The sequence below is a fragment of the Osmerus mordax genome, chromosome 5 (genome assembly GCF_038355195.1).
Source record: "Osmerus mordax isolate fOsmMor3 chromosome 5, fOsmMor3.pri, whole genome shotgun sequence".
NCBI lineage: Eukaryota > Metazoa > Chordata > Actinopteri > Osmeriformes > Osmeridae > Osmerus > Osmerus mordax.
The window spans coordinates 11,502,120-11,519,269 of record NC_090054.1 but is presented as its reverse complement, the minus strand read 5'-3'; the positions used below and the strand labels follow the sequence as shown (position 1 = coordinate 11,519,269).

The 17,150-nt window shown below is 43.9% G+C and overlaps 3 protein-coding genes across 3 annotated transcripts; all 3 read right to left on the bottom strand.

The window, feature by feature from the left end:
* Positions 1–2,075: 2,075 nt before the first annotated feature.
* On the bottom strand, positions 2,076–3,946 carry cgasa (cyclic GMP-AMP synthase a). The gene is made up of 5 exons (XM_067236854.1): positions 3,604–3,946; positions 3,305–3,521; positions 2,960–3,220; positions 2,589–2,688; positions 2,076–2,460 (listed from the first exon to the last, which is right to left on the bottom strand). The coding sequence occupies exons 1-5, from the start codon at positions 3,883–3,885 to the stop codon at positions 2,127–2,129; spliced, it is 1,194 nt and encodes a 397-aa protein (XP_067092955.1). The 5' UTR covers positions 3,886–3,946; the 3' UTR covers positions 2,076–2,126.
* Positions 3,947–5,099: 1,153 nt separating this feature from the next.
* eef1a1a (eukaryotic translation elongation factor 1 alpha 1a) lies at positions 5,100–9,046 on the bottom strand. The gene is made up of 7 exons (XM_067237084.1): positions 8,903–9,046; positions 8,425–8,604; positions 7,943–8,239; positions 7,584–7,734; positions 7,015–7,271; positions 5,693–5,927; positions 5,100–5,224 (listed from the first exon to the last, which is right to left on the bottom strand). The coding sequence occupies exons 1-7, from the start codon at positions 9,044–9,046 to the stop codon at positions 5,100–5,102; spliced, it is 1,389 nt and encodes a 462-aa protein (XP_067093185.1).
* Positions 9,047–10,647: 1,601 nt separating this feature from the next.
* Positions 10,648–17,091, bottom strand: slc17a5 (solute carrier family 17 member 5). Its single transcript, XM_067236249.1, has 11 exons — positions 16,896–17,091; positions 15,604–15,797; positions 15,259–15,492; positions 15,013–15,100; positions 14,584–14,670; positions 14,156–14,274; positions 12,750–12,911; positions 12,265–12,397; positions 11,885–12,032; positions 11,697–11,787; positions 10,648–11,557 (listed from the first exon to the last, which is right to left on the bottom strand). The coding sequence occupies exons 1-11, from the start codon at positions 16,978–16,980 to the stop codon at positions 11,444–11,446; spliced, it is 1,455 nt and encodes a 484-aa protein (XP_067092350.1). The 5' UTR covers positions 16,981–17,091; the 3' UTR covers positions 10,648–11,443.
* Positions 17,092–17,150: the final 59 nt, after the last annotated feature.

The following is a 17,150-nucleotide window of genomic DNA, read 5'->3' as shown; positions in this document are numbered from 1 at the left end:
CAGGACCAGTCCGCTCACTTGAGAACTCTGTGATTAGAGGCCTGTTCCATAAAGCAAGTTTACCGAACAAGCCAAGCGTATGTCTGTTAGTCTGGCTCATTTCCTGTTGATTTGGTTTACATTTACATTTCCTTGTAAAATTGGTTCCATAAAGCCAGTTCCATGTAGTTCAAGCTCAGTTACTATGGCAACTTATGCTGTGAAACCAACCTGGTCCGAGGCAGGCTTACTGGCAGGCTTAGCCTGTGTTGCTGCTGAACCAGATGTTCCTGTTACACTGACCCAACAGGAATATAACAGGATTACTAGCCCGATTCCCTCACCGCTCAGCCACCTGACTCCCTATTAGTAATGAAAGAAATCACACCAATCATTGAAGTTACTCAGATGTAAATCATAAATCATTTTGATTGGCAGTTGGCTGTGAGGCTTTACTCTTGGAAAAAAAGAGATTTCACCTCTAAGGCAAGGGCAGCCCTGCCTTGTTGGCATGAACTCAGATTTATGCAGTGTAGACAATGCTGTGGGGGAGTAGTGCCTATTTAAACGTTTTTCCTTGTGTGTAAACAATAAAACTTTCATTACACTTACATTTAGCAGATGCTCTTATCCAGAGCGACTTACAGTAAGTACAGATACATTCTCCCCGAGGCAAGTAGGGTGAGATACAGATCTGTTGCTGCTGGTGAGTGCTTTCTGCACAGCTTTGTTTGAAAGCTAAAGTGTAAGAACATTTCGGCATGCTGCTTCAGATTTCTACACAATGTAGACACGCGTGGCTTCAATTTTACACTAGGCTTTGTGTTTCACATCCTTGTCTATTCTTTGTTTGTCTATGGCCGCACTGCAGCTACAATTCACTAAATCTCTCTTACTAATTAAATGCCGCCCTCGAATAAACGACGGCGTCGAATAAACGCCGCACCAAACATTAACGTGGTGTAATAAACGCTGCAGCGTTTAATCGAAGAAATACGGTAGTAGTTGCTCTAGTAATTTTTTTAAATGGGGTTGGTCTTTCTCTTTTGGCTATCCCGTAAATGCCAATAATGTACTCTTATTACTGGACTATTAAAATGTTAAAATATGCAAGAGACTTCTCTAAACCAGGACCAGTCCGCTCACTTGAGAACTCTGTGATTAGAGGCCTGTTCCATAAAGCAAGTTTACCGAACAAGCCAAGCGTATGTCTGTTAGTCTGGCTCATTTCCTGTTGATTTGGTTTACATTTACATTTCCTTGTAAAATTGGTTCCATAAAGCCAGTTCCATGTAGTTCAAGCTCAGTTACTATGGCAACTTATGCTGTGAAACCAACCTGGTCCGAGGCAGGCTTACTGGCAGGCTTAGCCTGTGTTGCTGCTGAACCAGATGTTCCTGTTACACTGACCCAACAGGAATATAACAGGATTACTAGCCCGATTCCCTCACCGCTCAGCCACCTGACTCCCTATTAGTAATGAAAGAAATCACACCAATCATTGAAGTTACTCAGATGTAAATCATAAATCATTTTGATTGGCAGTTGGCTGTGAGGCTTTACTCTTGGAAAAAAAGAGATTTCACCTCTAAGGCAAGGGCAGCCCTGCCTTGTTGGCATGAACTCAGATTTATGCAGTGTAGACAATGCTGTGGGGGAGTAGTGCCTATTTAAACGTTTTTCCTTGTGTGTAAACAATAAAACTTTCATTACACTTACATTTAGCAGATGCTCTTATCCAGAGCGACTTACAGTAAGTACAGATACATTCTCCCCGAGGCAAGTAGGGTGAAGTGCCTTGCCCAAGGACACGTCATTTTGCACGAACCAACAGCCTTTTGACTTCCCACTTTATTCATTACACAAGGTCTAGGAATATAGAGCCCCTCTATGATGTGTGTATGATGCATATTTGTGTGTCCTGTAACATGCCAGTAAAACCTGAACAGCTTGCTATAGGGGTGCCTGACGTTATACTGCGTTACATAATATTGATAGTCAAACAGAACACACCAGGTTTTCATTAGGATTTTACTTATTTCTATAGTAGTTAAAACATATATTTAAACAACAGATTAGAATGAAGAACTCTTCATTACAATCTTATACATAATTGGCAATCTTTAAATGTAACTCCACTTGAATTCTCACACGTGGAAGATTGGGAAGCCGTTATTGCGTTCCTCAGAAATACACCGGGCCAGCATTTCACAGCTCTTGCGGTCGGTACCAGTTAGCAGGTTCTGGGTGGGGATAAAGAAGTTGGGGAGGTTTCTGTCCTTCAGATGGCGCTCGAAGTCTTCCAACAACAACTGGAAGCAGTGACTCAAGGTGCTGGCCTCCCACTCGCTGTCCTTGGTCCTGGTGCAGCAGGCGTGGAGGAGAGTGGTCTTGGCGTGGTAGGAGCAGAACTTGGACAGTGAAGGCTGTTTCTCTTTCAAGAGGCTCAACAGGTGCTTCAGCAGTTTCAGACAATCTTTTCTATAAAGGGAACAGACTACTTTTATTATGTAGCCTTAGTCTAACGGATTCGCGCTTATTCAGATTTACAGTCCATTTAAGAACGAGGCTTTTGGAGCTTGCGAGGTGTCTAAAGGCTATTGGCCTACCTGCAGCAGCGAGTCCCTCCCGCCTCGCAGCAGGTCTTCTGGGATCCATGGTTCTTCAGGATGGATTTCTCCACGTGTGAAAAGGAAATGCGCCACGCATCTGTGCGACATATCATAGAAACAGAGTTTGCATTGCCAAACAGTCTTACAAGATGATGTTCCTTTTCAATCATTCATGAAAAATACTAGTGTCCAGACTGTTACAGGATTTTTACGTAGCCTATAGGCCGATTTGCAGCAATGAATGAACATGCCTTAGGAAAACATTTATAGACTAATTAGTCGCTTTCGCCTTGAAAAATGGGTAACGTTTCTGCACGTATAAATTGCATGAAGCTTTTATGAACCATACAATTTCAGAATAGGCCTACCTTTGGCAACGATGCCCTCTCGTTCCACGGTGCCTTTTCCCTCATACTTGGGAACAAGATAGTAAGGTTCCTTTTGTTTGTAATTTAGTTTTACTTTGGTCCCGAGCCATCCCTCAATACGGAAGCCGCCATTGGTGAATAAAGGCCAGCTAGTCTGGACTTCAAGACTTAAAACAACGTCGAGGGATATAGCCGTTTTCGTCCCCGTTATCTGTAAAGTCACGGCCGGGCAACCCTTTTTCTTCTTTTCTACACCCACGTCTGGGGATAAAAGTCATAATTATGAGCAGATAGTCTATGGCACGCACAAACACCTTATTGCGCTTGACAAAAGTATTAACGCACCCTTGATTGATTTCACACACGCCTTAACCTCCTTTCTGAACTCTTTCAGCATGTCAAAGGCTGAAATTGTATCGTCTTCATGCATAAATCGATTCAGTGGGTGCTTCCCGCGTTTCAATGCCGCGCTATAAAATGCTCCATCATCTCCAAACTTTTTAACAGCTACCCGTGTGACTGGAACCGTCAGCATCACGTCAAATTCGTCGGGATTGGAGATCTGGGGGTGGGAATATTAGGTTAGTTGATTACCAAAGTTACATAGGAAAATACACAATTTAGGTGGGTAAGTGGGTACCCACCTTCAAATTCTCATAGTAACTTCCAGTACGCAGGTCTTTTACTTCTCTGAAACATTCCGTATTTGTTTTCATATGATCCATGATGTGATTTACAATGTCATTGACTTTACGTGAGCTCTCGGATTTATCTGCCATCTTGATCTTCAGTTTGTCAAGGGTCGAACGAAGTATTGCGCTAGGAACTTCGGCATCGCAGTCTCCTGCACATTTGGCAACACGGGTTGTCTTTCTGATCTTATCCGCGCTCATTACTTGTGCCACCGGAGTTATCCCTTCAGTCATGTGTTTCAGATCCACGCTAGTAGGCCTACGTTTTTCTTCACTCGGTTTCTTTTCGAGTTTGCTTTTGGAACTGACAGAAGGAGTTATTTTTGCATCCTTCACCGTACTTGGAGGACCCTTTGCCCTGTGTGGTGTCCCTTTTCCGCTCATCGTAGTTTTAGCTAGTCGTCAGGATGGTAACTTTATAGGCTTGGCGCTTCCGTATTATGTTAATTTATTTGAACACTCCCCTTATTAATATACTAGTCACATGCTGTCGTGTTTTAAATCAAGTATCAGATTTCAGGTTACGGGCGGGCGTATGCACAACAGCTACATCTTGTGGGAATCAAAACTGCTGCCCATTCTGAGCCCAAGAGAAGGTTGGCTAAATTGACGCCAGTAAAGTTTGCATTGTTTCATAAATGGTCTAATAAAATTATTTTGGCACATGCAACTTATCAACTTTTGCCATTATAATTCTGTATTTTATGAGAACATGCATATGAAATGATACTAATGGTAGTGATTGATATCACTCATACTTCAATAAGCACTGCAAGCAAAGCAAGGTTTTGGTTGAAACATCTTTAATGTTATGAAGCGGCTCCAGCCATTCTAAACACTATGTAAGGTGCAGCAGATTATGCCAATTAAAAGTTTTCCAGTGCATGTGCAAGGTTAGCAAAACGGCAATCAAAGTGCATTAAGAGTCACCAATCAATCTACTTAGTGTCCCCAGAGTAAGACAACTTTGGAGATTTTATCTTTGTTGCTTTTTTATAGCTGTATACTTTTCAGAAGTTTTGTTCCTATAGGCTGCTATGGCGCTATTAGGTGCAAACAAACACTAAAAGCCAGACAACAGTGTGAAGTGGCCTAAAACTGCACTCCAGAGAAAGGAGGATGTGGCCGTTACCACACCTCTCCAAGGTTACAATATCTCACACACACGGAGAACATGGTCATTCAAACCTTTTTAACAGTAAACGTTCAAAACTAGCAATGTGCTATTACCACGTAAATAATTACGAATTCAACCAGGTTGAAATGGAGTCAGACTGAAGGCTGTGTTACAGACTTGTTTGGTGTTCTTTCCTCCTGATACTTTTGCGATGCATTGTGATTATTAGCCAGTCTTTGAATATGGAGTTGAAGATGCCAATTGGGGGGTGGGCTTGGGTGACCACTATCCTGCCACAGGTGACTCTGGAGTCGGCAGTACAGCACAACATTCATTTGCTCTTCTGGGCCTTCTGGGCGGACTTGGTGACCTTGCCTGTGGTGGCAGCCTTCTTCTCCACAGCCTTGATCACCCCCACTGCCACGGTCTGGCGCATGTCACGCACTGCAAAGCGACCTGCAGTAGAAGAGGGAGAGATGAGAAAATGACAAAGGAGAAAGTCAAATGCACCTCAGCCAACACGTCAACCAGGGCTGCGTTTCCCGAAAGCGCCGTGAGCCTAAGTTGATCGTAGAATCCATCGTATTACGAATCTTAGTTTTACGGGCCGTTCCAAAAGACACCGTAGCTAAAGTGTCTCTTGAAAATTTGTAGCTCTTGAAAGCGCATAGATTAGCCTACTCCTTACGAGCATGTTTGGGAAACGCGCGTAAGAAATATTGTTGGTTTCGTTATTTTGCTCGATCGTTGCTACAATCCATTGTTATCGGGAAACGCAGCCCAGCTCGGTAAAAGTTCCGACCGGACAGCATCAGATTGCCTCGAAAACATTCCTTTCAAATGGCTCTCTAAAAGCACAAGGAGGTGGGGGAGAGAAACCCATTCCAACGAGACCCAAGTCGACTCCACCCAGCAGTCACTCACCCAGTGGAGGGTAATCGGAGAAGCTCTCGACACACATGGGCTTCCCCGGGATCATGTCCACGATGGCGGCGTCCCCGGACTTAAGGGCCTTAGGGTTGTCCTCCAGCTTCTTCCCCGAGCGGCGGTCGATCTTCTCCTTGAGCTCCGCGAACTTGCAGGCGATGTGGGCGGTGTGGCAGTCCAGCACGGGGGCATAGCCAGCGCTGATCTGGCCTGGGTGGTTGAGGATGATCACCTATGGAGAGGACGCAATTGGGCCGGAATGGAGTCAAAGGCCCTAGAAATTGGATGGTGGTGGAGCACCTGTCATCTTGCATTACATCAGTCAGTGTTTCCGCTATGTTGATTTTTCCGTGGCGGCCCGCCACAGTATCAGAAATAGGGCTGTACAAAATTGTAGGCGGTCTATCAGCAGTGATTGTTAGAAAGCGTATCGGAGGATTGCACGGACATGTGCTTCACAGCGCAGTTGAGATTGCGTGTGTGCGTCCTTGAGAACTGTAGAGCTAAGTCGTATAACTTATGTTGTCAGTTAATTTAAGGCTGTTATTGTATTAGTCTATAGTTCTTGCTAATTTGAATTAAGTTAACTGGTGATTTTCGTTGTTTGTAGGCTATTCTTCCCCTGCTAGCGAAATTGCACATGTCGATTCGATAGCGATTGCTGCCCTTGCTCACATTTGTATTTTAGGTGCATTATTATGCTGAAGTAGTTTTAATTAATAAATAGTGGGTATATTGTTATTATTAGCTACAGAATGCTTAGCCTATCAAGATCAAATGAAGCAGACAGCGTACATGCTTCCGAGTGGCCCCATAATCGATAGGCTAGGCTACTGACCATTTACAATAAGTTACGTCAATTATTAATTGGCAGCATTTATGCCATTTAGAACATACTTTATGACTGTAAGGTGTCATTAAGTAGCCTAACTTTATTTATTTAGGGGAAATAGGACAAAAATATGTGCAATATTACATTAGCTATTAGACTATTACATTAACCTGCTCCAAAATATAGGGTTAGCACTTTGTTTCGGCCGGGGGGGGGGGGGGGGGGGGGGGGGGGGGGGGTCGGACAGACCTTCCCCCACTGCAAAAAAAAATCCTAGAGGAAACACTGTCAGTATATCCAAAGGCCTTACTGAGGTTAGAGGTTGTATGTAACAGCCGTTTCAGCCGTGTTCATATCCATTCCATCAGCTTTTAAAGCTTTACATTTTTGGGGGGGCGACTGAACTAAACCCTCCAACCTCAAACAGTGGCACAAATAGATACCAAACGTTCATGTGTAACTACGTAAGTAAGTTAGTGATGCCCACCTGAGCAGTGAAGATGGCAGCCTCCTGTGGTGGGTCGTTCTTGCTGTCACCAGCCACGTTGCCACGGCGAATGTCTTTGACGGACACATTCTTAACGTTGAAACCCACGTTGTCTCCAGGCATGGCCTCAGTCAGGGCCTCATGGTGCATCTCCACTGACTTGACCTCAGTGGTCACATTGACCGGGGCAAAGGTCACAATCACTCCAGGCTTCAGGATGCCAGTCTCCACCCGACCCACAGGCACTGTGCCAATACCTGGAGGAAGAGGGAGAGGTGGATAAGTAAAGTAGGGAGAGCGAAAGAAGCCATTAGCTACCCTCAACCGTCCTCCCCGTCTCAATCAAATTCAGCGCACATCTAGACCAACGTGTGTGTGTGTGTCGTGCGTTTGGATCCTCAGTTCAGCCGTGTCAAGAACGAGCAATTTTATTCAACCATCCATGTGAAAATGACTGCACCGCTTCAGACTAGAAGAGTCTCTGAAATGTTGCCTTTAGGCCCGGTGGGTAGACCCACCCAAACCCTCAAAACAACCACCACAGCTTCTCTGATTAGTGAAGTGCTCACCTCCGATCTTGTAGACATCCTGCAGCGGCAAGCGGAGGGGCTTGTCCGTGGGGCGGGACGGAGGCTGAATGGCATCAAGGGCTTCCAACAGGGTGGTCCCAGACGCATTCCCATCTTTCCTTGTTATCTTCCAGCCCTTAAACCATGTCATCTGTACATGGAAAAGACAAAAGCAATCAGTCAGTTGATAATTGCCAAGCATTTATTTGAATTACATTCTTGACAAATCTTACTTTTATTACTCTGAATTTTGGTATTCAAATTCCAGTAATTATTCACACCCATAGTGTGTGTGTGTGTGTGTGTGCTCGGGGCTAGCCACAGATGGGTGTGTGTGCTGTACCATGTTGAATGCTTACATTAGGGCTGGCCTCCAGCATGTTATCTCCGTTCCAGCCTGAGATGGGCACGAAGGCCACCGTGTCTGGGTTGTAGCCGATCTTCTTGATGTAGGTGCTGACTTCCTTGACGATCTCCTCGTAGCGCTTCTGGCTGTAGTTGGGCTCGGTGGAGTCCATCTTGTTGACACCCACGATGAGCTGCTTGACCCCTAGAGTGTAGGCCAGGAGGGCGTGCTCACGGGTCTGGCCGTTCTTGGAGATGCCCGCCTCAAACTCTCCCACACCAGCGGCTACGATCAGCACGGCGCAGTCAGCCTGGAAACAACAGGAAGTTGTTGGGTCGTTAATGGTCGTCAAATCTTTGCCTAGGTTTTGCCATGTGGAAAGTCCTGAATGAATCTTTTTCAGATGTATGTAGATTGGAATGGGCATGTCCGGTGTGTTTCATGGCATTTCATGTTACATGTCCAGTGTGTTTCATTTTCTGAGGTGTTTCAGACCTGGGAGGTTCCAGTGATCATGTTCTTGATAAAGTCCCTGTGTCCAGGGGCATCAATGATGGTGACGTAGTACTTGCTGGTCTCAAACTTCCACAGGGAGATGTCAATGGTGATGCCACGCTCCCTTTCAGCTTTCAGCTTATCCAGAACCCAAGCATATTTAAAGGAGCCCTTCCCCATCTGAGAAAAACAAGGATTACATCATTGTAAATATATGTAAAATGTACACAAATTCCAATTGCCAGTCAGGTGGCTGAGCGGTGAGGGAATCGGGCTAGTAATCCGAAGGTTGCCAGTTTGATTCCCGGTCATGCCAACTGACGTTGTGTCCTTGGGCAAGGCACTTCACCCTACTTGCCTCGGGGGAATGTCCCTGTACTTACTGTAAGTCGCTCTGGATAAGAGCGTCTGCTAAATGACTAAATGTAAACTAATTATGACCTGTTTGGCGAATAGAAGAAAACGACTACAAACTCACCTCAGCAGCCTCCTTCTCAAACTTCTCAATGGTCCTCTTGTCGATGCCTCCACACTTGTAGATGAGGTGGCCAGTGGTGGTGGACTTGCCTGAGTCCACATGGCCAATTACCACAATGTTGATGTGGACCTTCTCCTTGCCCATGGCTGCAACTGGCTTAGGTTTAATAGAGGCTGCAAATAACCAGAGAAGTCAATAGAACTGTCAGACAAACAGGTACTCAGGATGATCGTCAGTGAGTGTAATAAAGGACAATGTCATTCGTTCTTTGCCCAAGTGAAAACCTTTGTGGCAGATTCCCGATGCAAGTACTTCTTAGTGTAACTGCAGGGAGGTGTTTTGTCCAGTTATTTATCCCAGTTAATTGAGCTTTACATCACTGGCACTGAGTCAAGTTTGAAACACTTTCTTCCTTTTTGTCTCTCCTCATCTGTCCACACTGTCACTCCTCTCTTTCACTCCGCTGACTAGTCCTTCTTAGCCACAGCTCAACTTGATGCGAGACATTGAGACAAACGGCTCATGTCACTGAATCCCCTCTTTTGTATCTACTTGCTTTAGTCCTTGCTGACTCCATTTTGTCATTGATTCTAGCCATTGAGAGTGCAGCAGCCATTTCTTAAGTCAAACTACTGCAGTGCATGCTTGCACAGGTTAGGATATAATTTATGTAAAAGCCCCCTTGTGACTTTCTAGTATAAATTATTTGTGGAAAAACAAATCTCGTAGGCTTGAAGTTATGATTTTGAATCTTGGTGTAGTAAAATATCACTAGGACACTATCCCAAGACTAGTAGTCTTATTTGTTGGAATTGGTAACGGTTGATTTTACTGTATAGACCTGCTTGGTAGGATCGGACCAATTAAGTTTATATTTAGTTAATTGGCTTGTTCGGATAACTAATTCCAAGTTTAGAACAATAGTTTCACAAGGGCTGTTCATGTTACCTTGCCTAATAACATTCTGAACAGTTGTTCAGAATGCATGCTGATTTCCATAGTTCATTAGAACACATTCACAGGCCTTTGACAAGAAACAGGGGCGAGTGATAAAATTAGCACAACGGTCGTATCATTCTGTTGTCTGGGGGATTTAGAGCTTTCCAATCCCTCCTCCCGCCTTTCCTCTGCCGCCATGATCATCTCGCTGTTTACGAGACCGTCTGTGCTTATCAGCGGGTGACTGCGCTTCCAGCATCATTGCAGTACCCATGCCAAACGTATCAACTTATTTCAAATTCAAGCGTGTCTGGTTATTTGTCAGTGATAGCAAATTAGACTATAAATCAAGTGAAATGGTATTACAATTCCTACCTGTTAGTAGACGTCGACACGGTGCTGAAACGGAGACTGAGGAGAGTTGCTGATCCGTTTATATTAGACAGGGGGTTATGCAATTGCGCGCAATGCTCTTACCCCCTCCTAGATCATCACAACAAGGGACTGTAAAGAGTTGAGAATTCTCCTGCAATAAGTTTTAACAATGATACAAGTAAGTCCCCATCCAACACTGACGGACTCTTGATCAGTTAACCATTCAACATGTTTGTCCTATACACTGAAAGGATTTGCGTTCAGGTCAAGGTGCTTCAAGAATTCCGATTTGCATAGCAGGTGCAGGTCCGCACTTTAGAGGCGCTCCCTATCTTGGCTTTAGAATTAATCTCTATTTGGCTTTAAGATTTGTTCATCACTCCTCTGAAGTGCGTTGGAAGGTTGCGATACAAAGACAGACCTCAAATAAGCCAATTTACAGATTTTATTATTACATATTTGACCTCTACATCAGGAATAAATGAAAATAAGCATTTAGGAAATCAAAATAGTTGGTTTTAACAGAATATTAAACAATACAAAACGATAAATACGTAACTATTTACTGGAATGTAGGCCGATACACAATTGCTTAAGCATGGAATTATACACTTCTTGACAGTAAAGTGACTTGGCATATTTACAATTATGTGCAGAAAGTTTCCCTGTCTCTTGTAATATTTTCCTCACATATGCATACATTTAATTAAATTTCCCGTGGTTGATGTGCTGATCGAAGTACTGAACTTTCAGGCCAGTTGGCCTACTGGTTTAAGGCACAAGAGGGCAGTGTTTGATCATCAGCGGGAAACAACTGACTCCCATAAATTATGGCTTTTTCCATTGTCTTCCCATGTAATGCTGATGGGGAGCTACCAAAATTACACTTGGAAGTTATATGTAAAAAATAAACCAAATAAAAATGAGAAAAAAAAACTACAGAAATATATGTATACTACTGAGGTTGTTTATCATATTAAGGCCTAGCTATAAAAAGGGCCATCTGATTACATTTAACAATTCAAGGTTTTCAATGTGGATGATCTAATATTCTTAAATTTAAACTTAAAAAAAGGCTTTTTGACTGTCAGTGTTTGTGCATATAGAAACCTTGATGGGCCTGATATAAGAGCTTAAGCCTTACAGTATACTCCCATGACTGAGGTATTCACTCGGTAAGCAGGCCGGTCCCCGGACCACGACTCAGTTGTCGTGGGAATAGGGTTTCTAGACAGCCCAAGGCTGCACCTCGCCTCGGCCAAACACGGTGTAGAAGGCTGCGCCAAACAGGTTGATGCAGGCAGAGATGTAGAACACGGTCTGCCACTCCTCAATAGTATTCTACGATATAAACATATAGTACTGTTAACCAAACAACCTCCTCTAATTCTTAACTTTCTTTACTTATTTACTACACTTTACTAGATGGTGGAGTAGATTATGATTTCAAAAGCAATAGCATATGTGTAACAATTCTTACATTTTTGGTCAGTGCTCTGGCTATGACTGGTCCAACCATACCAGGTATCGTGGCAAAAGAGTTGGTGATGCCCAACAAAATGCCAGCATATCTGCAATGAGAAACAAGAACCAGTAGGTCACTGAAGAGAATTCCATCTAAATAGACTGCATGCAGCTTCTGAAAACAGTAACCACGGTGGGCCTTACGAGGGGGCGATGTCGAGGTGGTTGATGTTGAACCCAGAGGCAGAGAATCCCCCCAGGGCGGACGAGACAGAGAGAAAGGCCACGGCCAAGATGTAGTTACAGTCTGTGTACCCAGCAGCCACCAAAAACACAGCTGGACCTAACATACCTGCACACAGAACAAATAATTCAAAAAAATTCAATTCGACAATATGTAGCTATGCAAAACCTACGCAAGAGACAGATGGCGTGTGTGTGTGTGGGAAAGTGACCTACAATGAGTTTTCCCATTCACAGCGGGTATGAAAGACAAGTGTTTTGTGGAGGTTTGATGTGAACATACGCTTGTGTTTCTGTGTGTGTGTATGTATGTGTGCGCATGCATTCATGCTGTTCCTCACCTACGATAGTGAAGGCCTTCCTGACGGCGACGGTGGAGAACAGACAGTTCTCCCTCAGGCGGTCTGCCATCTGGCCCCCCAGCAGGGCCAGCACGCCACAGCCAATGTAAGGCAGGGCCGACAGGGCACCGTTCTGACAGGGACACGAGCAACCATTACAGCAGCTCCACGGCAGAAAACATGTGTCTGGCGGTGTAACAATAGGGAGTGTTGGAAAGGGTGACTGGTGGGGGGGATATCCCAAGTAAACAGTACATTAATCTAACAAGTCAGGGTGACAATGCGTAGTACAGATCCTTAGTACAGTATATGTTTGAGTTGAGCTACTTTAAAATAACCACACTCAACTATAATGTCACTCTTGTAGATAAGTGTATAAGACTGTCAAAGTGGCACTTTTAAGTGTGGGGTGTGTGTAGGATCTAACCTTTCCTGTCTCGGGGTGCGTGTGTGTCCTCGTATGTTTCTGCAGTTCAAGCCCTCACCTGCTGGATGCTGAAGCCCAGAATGTTGCTCATGTAGGTGGGCAGGAGGGTGAGCAGCGTGTAGAAGGTCCAGTTGTAGGAGAAGTGAGCCACCACGATGGCCCACAGAGGCATGGAGGTCAGGATGGAGCCCCAGGGGATGTGATCCACCGTCGGAGACAGCTGCAGCAGGAGACACAACCAAGATGCCATTTTCAAACTCCTGTTCTTTTATTGTTCGTGTTTATTGGTCTTTTGCTTCTCAGTCACCTGAGTGCAATCTTTGTTTGGAAAATTGACATATACTAGATTAAATGGTTCCATTGACTGCATTCGTGGGTGAGTTAACTTCAGAAACAGTGATCTAATGCCTACTACGTCTGAGGTTGTAAAAAATGAACAAAACGACTGGCCAATGTCTCAGATGGGTGGTGATGTATCTGTCGTTATGGTTACAAATACAATGTTTTGTTCTCAAACCGGTATCCTTTAACAAGCATGTACTTTGGTAAGTTTGTGTTTTATGTTATTTCGTTGGCTTTGTATATCGTTGCAACTTTAACTGCATTTTAAAGTTTGACCTGATTGTATAACATTATTGTGCAGTAAAGTTTTATGTGTATTGTGACTGCCTGAAGATATGGATTGGAAGGCCTCCTATAGGTCAGTCCTTCACTATGAATTTAGAACACAGGCCCTTTTAAGGTCTAATTGGTAACTGAGCTCACTGTGTGCAAACAATACGATGGTATACGACAGGATATAAGTTCTTTCTGTTCCAAATTGTGGTATGGTCACATCAGTTACCATTAGTCCTTGTGTAGAGGTATTAACTTGACTGAGATGAGACTGAACTTAAAGACACTAGTGATAATGATGCTGTAAGTTGCTCTGGATAAGAGCGTCTGCTAAATGTAAATGATAAAACATATGTACTCTGGCAAGCCCTACCTACCTGGCACCCCATCATGCAAACATGAAGTCAAACCAAAAGTGCTACAGCATAATACAACTATATCACATATGATTGCAGTGTTAACACTGCTGGGATGCCGATTGCCCTACCATATAATGCGTGAATAGTACAACCCGTTCACAAACACTACATACTGCTGCTATAACCCAATCTGCTACAGCTCCATCCACTGCTTCACAATAGTTTGTATGTATATATGTAGAGAAGAATGGTCACTGATCCCTAGCCTAACATTGACCATCTAGCTTAAGGCCCAACCCACAACTCCTAAACAAGCAGCTTTTTGGCCCAGCACAAACACCAGTCTGGATGGAAGATGTGTGTGACGAGGCAGTTGGGGCATGGTGAGTGTTTGAGGGACTGAACTCTGTGGATTCCTACAGGACTGAGAATAACCCCATTTCTTGACGAACTTCCTTGACATCTTCACTAAGATAAGCGTGCAGCCTACCTCGTTCCTGAGAGAGGAGATGATGTAGCGTTTCTCCTGTTCAGAGATACGCGGGTGTGTGCTGGGGGTGTTACTGACGAGGAGCACCCAAAGGACGAACCACACCAGCCCGACGGCACCTAAACACACACAATTAGGAGTTTGCTTATTTTCTTTTTGTCACACTGCCTAAATTATGTTTTCCACAAACTCTTTTAATGTCCAGTCTATTTGAACCATTCAGAAAAATTAAAACAATAAAAGTCTGCAACAACTGCAAGAGTAGACAACTAATTCAGTGTCAAAGTCTACAAGCTGATGCCGGAAAAAAAAGATGCTAATTCCATGTCTAGGAAATGAATAAGCCGACCAACGCAAATATGCTTTGTCTTGTGCTGAAACATCCAGTTTCACATGTTTTTATTGCTTAAAAAAAACAGTGGCCTTACCAAACACATAGAAGACATAGGTCCAGTCCAGGTAGAAGCAGATCTCTCCAGAGAGGGGAAGGGCGATAACTGTGCCTAGCTGAGCACCTGAACAACACCAATGAGAGAGGGATAATGTGTCACACAAAAGAAGCCAAAATCCAAAAGGATATGAACAAATAACTGGTATATCAGTATATACAGACCGGTGACAAAAAAGTTGAAATAACAGGAAACTTAAATTCAGATGCTTCCAAACAGCACTGCATCACACAAGCAGTAAAATCCTACTGTATCAAGCTTCGTGGCATGAATAACAATTCTCAGCAGGCCTAGTCAACCTCGATTATGGATCAAGATAGCTAGAGAAAAAGACCGAAGAGACTTTGGAAAGAGGGTTCATTATATGCATTCATTTGCCACCTGTCTGTATATATGGCTGTATGTTACCAGTGTATGAAATGGTGAGCAGCCGGCTCCTTTCCATTGGTGGGGCCCAAGAAGACCACATGGCATGCATTGCAGGAAATGTCACTCCCTGTTGGCCAACACAAAAATATTGCAGCGTTTCAGCTCACTACAGCAACAGAAAGGAACATTCAACAAACAAACAAACAAATATATACATACAATTAAATGACCACATCTATACACCTGCACCCCTAAGAAGGATGTTACTGCTATGTCCGCATTCACCTCTCCGATTCCTTCCAATACCCTCACAGCGATAAGGTAGCCAGCGCCCAGGTCAGCAGCCACTGGGGTGAGGAGGGTGAAGATTACAGTTCCCAGGATTCCAAGGCCCAGGAGCCACTTGGCCCCGTACTTGCGTGCCAGGTAGCCTCCAGGGACCTGGGTCAGGATGTAACCATAGAAGAAGGATCCCAGGATCCAGCCCTGGGTCTCAGAGTCCCAGTCATACACACTAGCCTGAGAAACAAACACCACACACCAATCTGGGATTGAGCAAATATACAAGTGTGTAATGCATGAACTAGATACACGACTGCCCACAGCCCTGGAAATTACACGGTTACTCACTTTGTGGTTATGTTGTGGCCGTTCGGGGCTAGAGTGTGCAGGGCACACAGAGGAGCTGGTGTTGCCACTGGCGTCAGTATTGTTAAGCATGTCCACCATTGCAACGCTGAGGTTGACCCGAAGGGCATAGGCCACGAAAAAGCCATAACTGGAAAGAAGGGCCAGGCCATAGCGGGATGACCCACATGCTGGGGCTGAGAAGAAGGAATGATAGGGAAATCTAATGCATTAACAGTGAATCAATTGCAGCTAAAGACTGTGGAATCAGTTACTTGTTGGGGGAAGAACTACTGTTTGTAGCAGTGTTTCCCCCCCCCCCCCGAAGGTCAAGTTAATATATAGTTATTAAGTTGTATAGCGCCAGATCACAAAATAAGTCATTTAAGGTTACCTTTCCTATAGCTTGATCTTTTATTAAACGAACTAAATTGCCTTATGTTATTTATCTTATTTACACGACGGTATGTCATTTCTGTCTCTACATGGTAGCCCCTCGGCGATATATGCTTTTATAACTTTCAATCTGGCTATGATTCCAATGAATATATCAATTACCTTCCGTTTTCTCAATCCCCATTGACTTTCATGCATAGTGTGATCGTTTTGGGCTCCCTTAATGGGCCTGAGACTAACATCCAATACTGTCACATTTGACCCATTTCTAGTAGACCGAGCCTTCTGATAAGATATTGACCAGCTTAGCATTCAATTGTTTAGTGTTCTGTGACCACTACGTTAGCCTAGCACTCCATTACATTACGAAAACATGTTGGTATATTTTTTAATTTGTTCTAAAAGCACGAACATGCTTGAATGTTAAGGTTACGATTTAAAGAGTTGTTGACATATTAGTTTTGAAGTTGTATTGATGTTTTCTTTCCTCTTGCTAGTAAAATTGTACCATATGTAACACTTCAAGTGCATTAGAGTAAAAGTTACTGCAGGGGGCTAGCGAGTGTGTATAAATAAACTGTATGATTTGATTACATATATAGTTAACCAAGCGAAATGCCATGTATGTAATAGCTATAGCAAAGGCGATTTCATATTTTTAGGTTAGCATGTACTGGTAGGCTAGTAGCCTAGCCACCACAAAGATCAGCTGACGAACAAAAGTGTGATTCTCGAGACAGAAACCTCACACAACTCCTTTAAAAACGGATGCTCGTCGCAAGTTAAAATAACGCACATGCTAGTTTGCACAAGTTCATGTAGGCTAGCTGGTTAAGTGGCTAGCTAAGCTGGCGTGATACTAGATTGTTATATTGAACCGTAGGCTAGGTGCTACTAACCTCTCTCTATGTGTTCATCTTCACCGCGGTGCAACAATGGTTCTTCTTGATCATCGGTCTCTGTGTCCGTTGCATACTGCTCCATTGCACAGCAGTGGTCTCAGACACGAGGAGAGTAGACTATCGAGATGTCATCCCCTGTTCTTTATTTGTACTAGATGCTTGTGTCATTCACCTCCAACCTTACTAGCACTGGTACTTCACAAGAATCACGAGGAACGCCGGGCCGGAAGTTTACAATGACTTTAGCGAGAA